This window comes from Stylophora pistillata, chromosome 4 (assembly GCF_964205215.1).
Source record: "Stylophora pistillata chromosome 4, jaStyPist1.2, whole genome shotgun sequence".
NCBI lineage: Eukaryota > Metazoa > Cnidaria > Anthozoa > Scleractinia > Pocilloporidae > Stylophora > Stylophora pistillata.
Window position 1 is genome coordinate 35,706,094 of NC_142522.1, and position 12,358 is coordinate 35,718,451.

Consider the following 12,358-nt stretch of genomic DNA (forward strand, 5'->3'; position numbering starts at 1 on the left):
ATGTTTCTTTTTCCAAAACATCAGCTATTTCAGTGACAAAGGGAGTCATGGTCCATCATCCTAATTACACTGCCTGGGTTATTAAAGGAACTTGAACACACCCTCTAAGTAAATCAAGAAAGTCAACAGACCACTCTAGGTCCTTGGTTTCCTGTAACTTAAGGCAACTCAGGCAAACACTCCGTCAAAATAAAAAGGCGAAAACGCACCTTGAATTCAGTGGAAGTAGAACCCACGTATTGCAGCTTGAATTCAGTGGAAGTAGAACCCACGTATTGTGGGTTTTCGTAATCACAAGTCATCTATGCGAACAAACAAAAAAAACGTGCGAGCTTGCAGTCCACTTCTATTGTACCAAACACGAAATTTCTGAAATTAATTTTATTGTTATTGAGAAAATTACCAGCCAAGGGGACGCAGCTTATATTGATAGATTATTACTTACGAGAGAGGCCTACTGGACCGCACAACTTTGTACACTTAGTCCCCACGGACTTAACAAAAGACGCGAATTCAGATCCAAAAATCGCGTCCGCTATAATACGTAATTAGGGCATCATTTACACAATGTAATTGAGTTCTTCGCAACCAATCGTGGTTATTTCGCCCCTTGCACATTCTTGCCTTTTACTCATTATTATATTCTATTTTTAGGTCTGGAGTGCATTACGCAATACTATTTATATTTCTTACGTTTAGTATAAATTCAGGTCATTCTGTAAACCTACTAGAACTTTTAGTTTTTAGTTTTTATGTAAATGCGTTCCACCTGAAGAAGGCCGAAGGCCGAAACGTCGCATTAAAGCTGGAACAATTAGAAGTTTGCTTCATGTATCATCGTTTTACATTTTCATTGAAGCACTGTATCCTCCTTGGATCCTTCTACTGGGAGCTCATCGTTTGGTTTACCTTTTTATTCTTTATATATATATATATATATATATATATATATATACATATATATAACAAGTTAAAAGGCCTCGAGCCAATATATATATATATATATATATATATATAAGAGCAGAAATGTAATGGTCAGGAGGCCAACTCCAATGTAGCTTTGTTGGTTTATTAGCTCGAAACGTCGAGCTAATAAACTAACAAAGCTACATTGGAGTTGGCCTCTTGACCATTACATTTCTGCTCTTATTTACGTTATTTCAAGAGCCCACGATCGCTTCAGTGATCCTCCAGGCAGCGTGTTTGAGACTGATCAGCATTGTTTGTGGGACCCCTTACAAGCTTCTACTTATATATAGCTAGAGATAAAATTAAGACGTAGTAGAATATCGGGAATATTTAGCCTTGTACTGTCAATGTTTCTTTTTTTTTTTTCTTTTCATTTCTATAGGCATGGCTGACTGCCAAACCGACTCAAAATGCACTCATCTTTGTTTGTTGACCCCGACTGGCTTCCAGTGCGCATGCTCAAATGGTTTCAAACTGCTGCCAGATAATGTTACTTGTAACGGTAAGTCATAGAAAATGAATTTCGTTCTTTGAGGAAATCTCTTCTAAACCTGACCTTGTGCATTTCTTGTTTTGGGGTTTTACAGCCACTGGACAGCCTCCCAAACCACCTGTAGCAGGTTAGTCTCCTCATATTTAAATTATATTACGAATTTCTAATTAGAGTTTCTCAGATCAACTCTTATTATCGTACATATTCCTCAACGAGTAATAAGCTGTATTTAAATCGTGCAGAAAGAGATTCCAAGGGGCAGTGATAAACTTTTGGTTGTAACGAAATGAACGGCAGCTTTTCTTTGATCAGAGTGAGGCGATTTTAAAATGAGAGGTTAAGCCGTGAGTACGAAATTTTATGGCAATGGGAAAAACATCAGTCTGAGCAAATTTTAACTGACTGTTTATGAAAAAGTCAATATCAAAAGACAGCCAAACCAAAACTTACTGGAAATAAATAACAACAGCAACAAAGGGAAGAAAAAGGAAACAAAAACTAACATTACAAAACAAACACAACAATAGTCGAAGTAAGAATATATAGATCTCATTAATAATTTTTTCTCCCATACAGCAATCGAGGTTAGGCTAATGTTTGGAAACGCGCCATCGATTCTCGAGGGAAGAATTGAAGTCCGGATGAAGGGACAACCCAATGAATGGGGAACAGTTTGTGATGATCACTTTGACATGCGAGATGCTCAGGTCGTGTGCCGCATGCTCAATCACAGTGGAGCTGAGTTCGTTGGGTATTACGGTTCTGGATCAGACGATTCTCGAATTTGGCTCGACAATTTGAAATGTCGGGGAGACGAGGACTCACTAATGGAGTGTAAGCACCGTGGATGGGGCCAGACAAATTGTGGCCACTTCGAAGATGTTGGTGTTAAATGTAAAAACGACAGTGCTCCAACACCACCGGTAGTCGCTCCAAATAGTGAGTTTTTGATTAGCTGTTAACTTGTGTTGAATCGTTTACAATTCCAAGCTAGGTTTTTGTAGGGTTAATTTTCTGGCAAGTGCCTTTTTAAACTATGTCAAGCGCCATATAAGTTCTTAATCGTTATCATTCAGATTGAAGACAAAAAAAACATACTCAGGCCTAAGTACCTTTTATTATAAAGAAGGTATATCACAAATTTCACTGTTTTCATCATTTTTATCGTCTGACTTGTAGAAAAAGATCAGAGACATCTTTACAACTTGAGGCTTACTCGTGGAGTTGTCACCACTGAAGTAGATAGCTTCAGGAAAAGAAAGACTGGGAGTGATCAATAATTGTTCTTATCACTCTTCGAACTTGACTTAGATGACTAAAATTATCATTCAGTTTTTGTGTCACCACTCTGATAATTGAGATGAGTATCTCTTTTTTATTGTTTTGCAGTGACCAAAGGACTACCTGCAAGTAAGAGATGTTCTAACCTATTCAATTTATCTAACTAATTTGGCTGGTAACGTTAGATTGCATGGAAGCTCATAAATGAATAGATCAATAGCAACCATTGCCACTGGAAATTTACTTTTCAACTCATTTTTATAAATAACATGTCAAAGGAATTTGGCTAAACTGAAAATGTGTCAAAATTGAGCGTAAAGGTTAAGCATTCCCCCAGCTTACTTTTTAGTTAGAGACAGGAACCTCTTCTGGTTTATTATCTTCGATAATCATGGTAACCTCAACGATACACAATAAAATTTCCAGGACACTTCACAGAAAATATAGGTAATCTACGAGATGATACATTCTGTACGCCTGAAATATATTCCAACAGCCTTGCATTTTCTTTCCTTGTAGATATAACAATTCAGTTACGCGGAGGGCCTACTAAACACGAAGGTTTTGTAGAAATCACACATGATGGAAAAGTGGGTACAATATGCGACAACGATTTTGATATCAAAGACGCACATGTAATCTGCAGAATGCTAGGATTTGAAGGAGCTTGGTCGACTATGTGTTGTGGACGGTACGGGACTGGGACTGGTGAAATATGGTTGGATAACTTACAGTGCCTTGGAAATGAAACTTCCTTGTCAGAATGTCCACATTTAGGCTGGGGGAATTACAATGGTGTCTGTACTCATGCGCGTGATGCTGGAGTGTACTGTATACCTAAGCCTGTTATACCTCCAGGTAAGTTCAGCCGACAAGAAATAACATTAGGGACTTACCTTCTATAATTTGTATAAATTCTACCTGCGACTGCGCGCGAAGTTTATGGGTTTGATCGCGCCAAAGGTGACGTATTAGTTTAGTACCCCACGGATTGAGTCTCCTGTCCCAGATAAAAAATACACAAGAGAAGGCCGTAATTGTAGAGTAATAACAAACCCCACTGGAAAAAAATTATTAATAATCTTCTGTTAATCTATAGACAACATAATTCGCTTGGTTGAGGGGACAAGTGAAAATGAAGGCAGGGTTGAAATCTTCCACAAGGACCGATGGGGCACGATATGCGACGATGGCTGGGACCTTAAAGACGCCAATGTGATCTGTCGCATGCTAAACTACAGTGGCGCCTTGGCTGCTCCTATCATTTCTGCTTACGATGTTGGTTCTGGGCAGATTTGGCTGGACGAAGTAAACTGTTTGGGAAATGAATCCAGTATCTATGACTGCCCTCATGGAGGATGGGGAAATCATGATTGCTCACACCTCCAAGATGCCGGTGTTATTTGCCAGACAAATGAGAGTGCTCTGCCGTCTTACGGTATGAGACAGCATTTCTACTCTTCTAATACCACTTTCGTATCGTACCACGTTATCAAGTTAAAAAATGCTTTTCGCTCCGCGTTAGTCGATGTTACTCTGATAAGTTTCCATTTAATAGTACTGATTTCCATGCACGGACCCTTGCAAAAATTCATTGAAAACCACAAAAGTTTTTTACCCTTTTTTTCTTTCTTTTCAACAGACAGCAAGAAAAGCCTGCTGTTTTCTGAACACTGGCGCGGAATTATATTTCAAGTCAACTTAGAAGGAGACGACCACCGAGCCGCCCCTTTACCAATTGATCATCTTCGCGGCGTTTCTGCTGTCGGCTTTGATCCCATAGAAGAGCTCGTGTATTTTGCAGAATATGGTCCAGGGATAATCCAGCGTTCACATCTTAATGGAAGCAATGCTGAGACTATTGTCAATGGTATTTATTACGCAAACCGTCTAGCAATCGATCATCTTACCCGCAACATCTACTTCACAGACAGTTCTAAATACAGAATTGATGTGGCTACCTTGGATGGGAAGCACCGAACAGGTTTGATTTCTACAGTTTGGCCAGAGGGACTAGCTTTGGACCTTAAAAATGGGTGAGTGTTCAATCGAGTCTTTGCCAATTGTAGAACGAAGATTATGCTCCTCATTCTCCTTTGTTTTTATTTTTCACACAAGTACCCTAAGAAAAAAATGCAGAAAAAGGGAATTACTGTGGAATGACATTTTTAGCTTGCTGTAGTGCTAACTAGAAATGTTTTTCGCCTTAGGCACAGTGCGAAAAGTTAAAGACTTCATCATATTAACGTACATGGTATGATAGAGCTGAAATGTTACAGGATACTTCTGTGGATTAAAAAAAAAATTAACTGACACACACCTATTCACTATCAGATTGAAGTGATCCTTTCTGTAAAGGCTTCATTTATTGCAAAATCTGAAAACAACCCAAGCATCGAGCTCAACAAAAGATTATAGGTGGAAAAGTAAGAAAGGTCTGTTCGCAGTCGTAACTCCGCCATTTGTTGTATGGATATGATATAGAATCATCGTAATTAAATGTATTCATGAAATTATACCTGCCTTCATTCAGACACATTTATTGGGCAAGCCAAGGATTCCCGCCAACGATTGAAAGAGCAGACTTGGATGGAAATAATCAACAGGTCATTATCACTTTGACAGAAGATTCCTATCCCAGTGGGTTGACGGTAGATTACGATTTGAATCGTTTGTACTGGACCGATAGAGGTGTTTTCGAAGTATATTACATTGATTTACAAACTCGTCAGAACTACGCCTTCATAACTAGAGAGATAATAGATCCGATAGACTTGGCCATTCATCATGACACCGTGTACGTGACGGATTTAGGAAGCGGCGACGCATGGGATGGTGGCATTTACAGCTCTCAATTAGCTGGTCCTGGAAATTTTTCGCAGCAGAATAGCAACATCTCCAAAGTAATTGACTTGATGAGGTACACCTGGGGTATAGATTCTTATGACAAAGACAACATTTTCCACACGGGTAAGTAATTTCAAACCAACCGAGAGCCAACTTCTTAATGGTCTTCATTGGTTTACCGTTTGTGGCACTACTGTTTTATTAGCAAGGTTTATGACTGATACTCTGGAATCTTATTCAAATTCCAATCAGTGATGCACGCATAAAACTCAGCACAATTTCACAAACAAATCGCATCACGCGAGAGGAATTCGGTTGGCAGTTGTCGGCTGATGATCCCAACTAATCTGATTTGAATTTCTCCTTCTTAGGCCACGTAATAAATAATTTGGATATATCAACAAAGTTAAAATGGTAAATTGGCCACCGTAACGATTGCAAAAGCTGACGTTTCGAGCGTTAGCCCTTCGTCGGAGCGAATAGAGGAATTGCGGGTTGTGTGCGCTTTTAAAGGTAGAATATGGAGCTACGTTATTGGTGGGAACATGGCAACGAGAAAAACATGAATAAATGAGTGGAATGAAAAGCGTTCGTTAATCCCTGTGGGATTTAGACTACCGGTTTGAAAGATGAGCTTTTGTTCAAGAGTTTTACGGTTTTCCGTGCTACCTAAGTGTAAGGAAGGACCGCAGATTGCCATATGTTGCTTAGAATGATTAGGTAAATTGAAATGTCTAGCGACTGGTTTCGATGTGTCCTTGTCATTCCTTTCCTTTGGAATAAATGTTAACTTAGATTTATTAGAAAAATGGTACTCTTGTGGCCTACTGAAAAATGGGATGAAAATGCAAAAATAAAAATCTTCAAAACTTTCCGGCCAACTTTTAATTTTCTGCAAAATATTTCAGCCTCGAGATTTATGCTATAAGGAAGTGGCTTATTTCTAAAACACCTGGGTTAGCCAAAACATAATTATGTGCACAATTCTGTTTACAGCCCCCCGTGGATGCCAGCGGAGTGACCAGCAATGTAGTCACCTTTGCCTCAATACTCCTTCCGGACCACATTGTGTGTGCCCCAACGACATGGAGCTGGTAAACTCCACCACATGTAAGATTACCGAGTGCCCTATAAGTACTTACTGCCCTACGGCGCGTTCATTAACTTTCAGCTTACCACACAAAGTTGATATCTTACTGCCTAGTCCTGCTTTGTACATTTATTCAACGCCCTAGTCTTTTATCATAGAGCTCTTTCGTTCTTATTCAATATTGTGGCAATATTTATTCTTATAGCCTGAATAACGCACAATGCCATTTTTGCGGGGTATTCCTTGTGTTGTGTGGAACTTAGTGATGGCACTTACCAGCACAAAAATTCTCAGCGAGGAAAGAATTATTCTCCTTTGATTCGAATTAGCGTATACTAAATTTCTTTCCTTTCATTTTGTTTTCCGATATTTGAGTACATTACTCATTTTTTGTTTGGATTTCTTTTTTCTGCAGGTAGGTATCACCGGTTAATTCTGCATACCGAGTGTTACTTCAGCGAGATCTACAAGTCTCCATTGGGTGCAGATGACCTGTTTTCAGTGGCAAATACTCTGCCTCTTGAGAACGTGGCCTGCCCATCTGCTATCGCATCTCACTCTGCAATGGAGAAGATTTACTGGACGGACTTGACAATGAAACATATTGCGCGATCCAACCTGGATGGTACAGATGAGGAAGTAATTGTACAAAATGTGAGCTACTCTGTGGCAATTGCTGTGGACAGCTATGCAGGAAATATATATTTCACTGACAGAGATAAGAAAACAGTTGAAGTCGCCAAACTCGATGGAAAGTTCAGGACAGTTCTTATTCAGAGCCAAACGCATGATCTGGTTGGCCTGGCGATTGATACCCAACGAGGGTGAGTCCGTTTATAATTGTATTTGAAATTGTAATGTAAACAAGTTCTACATGTGCACTCAACGAACAAAATGAAAAGATCCGAGCATTGACACCTCTTTTGTGGCTGTTGCGGGTACTCTTTGGTCCCTCTTTTCTTGCATAGAAATCGAGAGGTCTATTTATTTCATTTCTCGAATTTCCTGATGGGAAATACAAACATCGTGAATTATCTTGAGGTTATCTTCATTAGATTCATTAGAGCGTCAGCACACAGCTGAGTTTTCATAGCCAGGTGGTCCCACCAATCGTTCTTTATCCTTCTGAGTCTGCGCTGTAGAGCACTAGCCCTCTTCACAGGACAGGTCAGTTGTGCTAGGTGGGCTTGATGAGCCGCCCTCTTCTTTGCTAGTAAGTCCTGGATCTCCGTTTCCATCAGATTGATGAGGAGGCGAGCTTTCTCTAGGCGAACCTTTTCTATCGCCCCTCTCCATGTGGAGCAGGCAGTGCTCTCCCTAAATAGGGCTGCCTAGTCGCTCAAAATGTTGCCGATTGGTGTCGTCGCCTCCAGGTCGACAACCAGGTGACCATCTGTCCTGAGCCGCTTGCATGCAGGATCGTGACTATGGCTTCCAGTGATATCTTCTACCTGCCAATTTCGCCCCTTTCCCATCGCTGTAAGGCTTTGAATGCTTGGACGCAGAACGTGGACGTGTCCTTCGGCCTGTACTAAGGATTTTTCGGTGAAGTACAGTGTGCGCAGACTGGCTCCACCCTTTGAGCACGAGGTTCATCTGCCATGGCCCAGCAAGCTGGGATGATGACAGCGAGGTCCTCGGACCGTAGGTTTTACTTGGAGTTTCTGTCTCCTAGGTGGGTTGCCGGACAAGGCTATTGAACCCCATCCGTCCGTGTGTTTATTATCGGAGTTCCCATCTCTTAGGTGAGCAGCCTTCCATGGCTGACGAGCCCCACCTGCCCGGAGCAAGCATAGTTATACTGCGCCAGGCAGTATAACCATTAGATTAGCATCCTAACCAAGGGGTAAGCCTCGACACTTCTGATCTCTCTATCATGAAATGACCATGATAAGCTCCAATAAAGACTGGTTGGCCACTCCTAATGAGACTTTCTTCTCCGAAAAAACCAAAAAAAAAAAAATTAAAAACCTCTTCCAGACAGGATATTATAAGCTTGTAATCTCTCGCTCCCAGATTATGTTATTATCATTATTATTACTATTAATATTACTATTATCATATTTTTTTAAGAATTTTTTCAATGCTTTCAAATGTTTGTAAACTGTAAAGACATACTTGTTTTGACTAAAAGTCAATAACGCTGATGATAAGGTACTCTTTAAACACAAATGCTTCTGTGAACTTAGATATATGTACTACTCTGCCTGGGGAAACCCACCGATGATCAACAGAGCTCAACTGGACGGAAGCGATATAACCCCAATAGTGGAGTTCAATGAATTTCCCTATCAGCGACCCACCGCACTAGCTATAGATGTGGACGAAAACGTTTTATATTGGGTAGGAGATCAGGATCCTAGCTTGCAGTACATCGACCTTCGATATCCAAAAAGTGAAATTGTGTATCATATCAACTATAGCAATTACTTACATTACCCCCTGGGGCTTGCTCTTGATGCTCACTATTTTTACTGGACGGACTGGTTGCTAGGAAACGTCATAAGAGCCAGCAGAGGTCCGAAATCGGTCGTTGTCCAGCTGATTCCTTACCAGTACACACCAAGAGGCGTCAACATATTTAACCCTGATGATGTACAAGGTAATTTGAATGGTTAGATATAGGCTTTAAAGGCATTGAAGTTAGGCTACCATTATGTAAAACTATCCTGCTATGGGTCGAAATTTTGAATATTTGTATCAATGTTTTTCTCTCAACTCGAAATTCTTTGCAGAGAGACAAACACATGCTCTACATATACCTCCTTTTCTGTCAGAGAATCTGCGTTACTTTTCTGGCACAACCAATTTTCCTGATTAATCTCCCACAGAAATAGTAGGATTACCGGCTGACTTGGTCTTATCAATGACCTTCTCAAGCTGAAGAAATAATTCTTATTGAAAAAAGAGAACGGTACTGACTGCCAAACATATTTCTCGCTCTGTATAGTTGACGTCTCCAAATTCGAAATGCTACATAGAGTTTTGAATATTGATTCCAGAGAGGGTCCCTTTCCGACTTCGTTTGCTAAAATTATTCAAACATTTCAAAGTTCATCACGCTATGCTTAATGAAGAGAAGGTATTTTTCATTCTTCATTTCAAGACACTGATGGTTAGTAATCAAATTTTGTCTAGATTATCATCCATGTGTTGAAGAATGCGGTCATCTTTGCCTTTTGAAACCTGGTGGCTATAAATGTGCATGTACCGCCGAAACCGTTACTCCCTGTGTTGAGAGCATTAACATTACGAGTAAGTTGTAAACAGCACTTGAAATTTAATAACTTCGGTTAAATTAAGCAAGTCTGAGAGAAATGGAAAAGAGCATCATTGGAACAGCATACTATGACAATGGTGGCTGTGCCTCTTTAAGAAGTTTCTGTTTCAGCAATAGATAACAGATGACGTCACAATGTGGTCGGAAGGAAAAAAAAGAAAACTTTTGTCGGTGTTTACGTCATCTATTAGTCTGTACTCCGAAAGATCTTTTAAGTTCTATTGTGTGTATAATTTAGCGTATCATGTAACTCTCAAGGGATGAAAGTTTGATCTTAATGGTCTTTAAGCCATTCCCGAAAGGTCTAGGCCGAAAGGGTGTTCATCATAGTTTTCATAGGATATAATTCCAAGTATATTGTATATTTAAAATAACACTCTTTTTTAATCTTTTAAGATGTTTTTGGCTGCACCGATGACCCAAGTATCTATTTCATTGACGACCATCACATCAAATGTTTTCATTTGGATTCCACTAACAAGACTTACGTCAACCCTAAGACAGTGAAGGATGATGTCATTAAGGGAGGTGCAATTGATATAGACCATCGGGAGAGAATGGTATTTTGGAGCGATAACGCCCTCTGGACTTTAAATCGAATGAACCTCGTCACTGGCGAAAGTGAGGTAATAGATTTTCTTGTTTGCTTTTTTTCAATTACTAAGCCAGCACTATAGCTAGGACTGTAAGCCAGATTGAGACCTTGAGAAATAACAAATGGTAAACACCACAGCGTAGACTATAGAGTTATGGATGCACGCGGGAGGTTGCTAAGCACGAAAGAAACGTAAGAGTCGCGCGAGGCGATAGCCGAGAGCGACTCTAGCTTCTTGTGTGCTTAGCAAACCTCCCAAGTGCATCCATAACTCTATAGTCTACGCTGTCGTGTTTACCATTTGTTTTATAACATAACATTGATACATTGTAGCAAAAGAGTTCCCTTTTATTTGACAAATCTTACGTGACCAGAAAAAAACAAGCGCGCGCGGAAAAATAGTCTTTGCATTTGCTCACGTCAGCAACGTACACCCATGGGCAAATGGAGGACGCTAAATTGACCAATCAGAGCGCGCGCTTTGCTTTAATTATGTTATAAATAACCTTTTAGGCTACTCATGACGATCAAGGCCATCTTGTCAAACTATAATCTGTTATCAAACAACAAACATATGAAATACATATATATGAACTGCGGTTATGAAACGTATATGTGCACGATCCTTCGCAGTAAAGCACTATTTAAGCAATTGGCTTGTTAGCTCAATTGGTAGAGCGCTGCACTAGTATCGCAGAGGTCAGTGGTTCGAATCTCGTACAGGCCTGAATTTTTTTCAGGTCTGATTTTCACTATTGCTTAAATAGTGCTTTACTGCGAAGGATCGTGCACATATACATATAATCTGTTATATAAGTAACTTTGATGTTTCACCACTTTAGTCCATAAGAAAGGGGTGTAATCTAAAGCTACTGGACTAGAAAAGGCTTTATAAATTGCAGCAAGAACCACCTTACGAAAAAGATAGACTTACAATTTTTCATTGGTTGAAATGATATTATCCTTCTTCCCTGAATATACACACAGGTATATCGAGTGGGACAGAAATGGGGAATGGACAGTTTTATTTTCACAAAATTTGATGCATTTTGTTGGTTAATGTACCATGTGCTTCATTGATAAAGGTCATTATAAGAGACGATCTGGGACAAGTGGATGGTATCGCTGTTGAATGGGAGAGTGGTTTGGTTTACTGGACTGATTTCATCTTTGAGAGGATTGAAGTGGCAAAACTGGACGGCAGATTCAGAAAGACTTTAGTTTCAACCTCATTATATAGCCCTCGTGGAATCGCTGTTGATCCGAAGAGTGGGTAAGCACTTTAAACCCCTAGAGTCAGTAGAGTAGCTAAAAAGAAAGAATGAACTACCTTAGTCTAAATGTTGCTAAAACAGAGTTAATGATTATTGGATCAAGACAAAGACTATCTGCCCAATGTAACGACTTAGAAATCAGAATTGATGACCAAATTATCAAGAGAGTCGACAAGACCAAATCTTTGGGTCTTACTATAGATGCCCAACTCTCTTGGGGTAGCCACTTTGAAGAGATTTGCATGAAAGTCTCTTCAGCTATAGGCGCCCTAAAACGTGTACGGCCCTTTATATCCAAAGAAACTGCAATTCAAATTTATAACGCTTTGATTATGCCCCATTTTGGTTACTGCAGCCCCGTCTGGGACTGTTTAAGTGGCTACTTAAGCGATAAGCTCCAAAAGTTACAGAATCGAGCAGCCAGAATTATTTCTAATTTACCCTTTGATACGAGCTTAAACCACCTTCTCTCCACCCTCGATTGGGAGAGGCTATCTCTTCCACGAGAGAAACAAAAAGCCCTAATGAT

At 39.9% G+C, this 12,358-nt stretch overlaps 1 protein-coding gene across 3 annotated transcripts in view; it reads left to right on the forward strand.

The window, feature by feature from the left end:
- Positions 1 to 12,358, forward strand: part of LOC111327840 (uncharacterized) — a 55,631-nt gene that overhangs the window by 11,898 nt on the left and 31,375 nt on the right. For all 3 annotated transcript variants that reach the window (XM_088759127.1, XM_088759126.1, XM_088759128.1), the window contains 14 exons: positions 1,352 to 1,471; positions 1,557 to 1,589; positions 2,039 to 2,401; positions 2,852 to 2,872; positions 3,263 to 3,601; positions 3,843 to 4,181; positions 4,386 to 4,779; positions 5,277 to 5,713; positions 6,587 to 6,700; positions 7,096 to 7,504; positions 8,870 to 9,282; positions 9,819 to 9,935; positions 10,357 to 10,586; positions 11,641 to 11,828. In XM_088759127.1, coding sequence (XP_088615253.1) covers positions 1,352 to 1,471; positions 1,557 to 1,589; positions 2,039 to 2,401; positions 2,852 to 2,872; positions 3,263 to 3,601; positions 3,843 to 4,181; positions 4,386 to 4,779; positions 5,277 to 5,713; positions 6,587 to 6,700; positions 7,096 to 7,504; positions 8,870 to 9,282; positions 9,819 to 9,935; positions 10,357 to 10,586; positions 11,641 to 11,828 — 3,517 coding nt within the window. The remainder of the gene's footprint in view (positions 1 to 1,351; positions 1,472 to 1,556; positions 1,590 to 2,038; positions 2,402 to 2,851; positions 2,873 to 3,262; positions 3,602 to 3,842; positions 4,182 to 4,385; positions 4,780 to 5,276; positions 5,714 to 6,586; positions 6,701 to 7,095; positions 7,505 to 8,869; positions 9,283 to 9,818; positions 9,936 to 10,356; positions 10,587 to 11,640; positions 11,829 to 12,358) is intronic.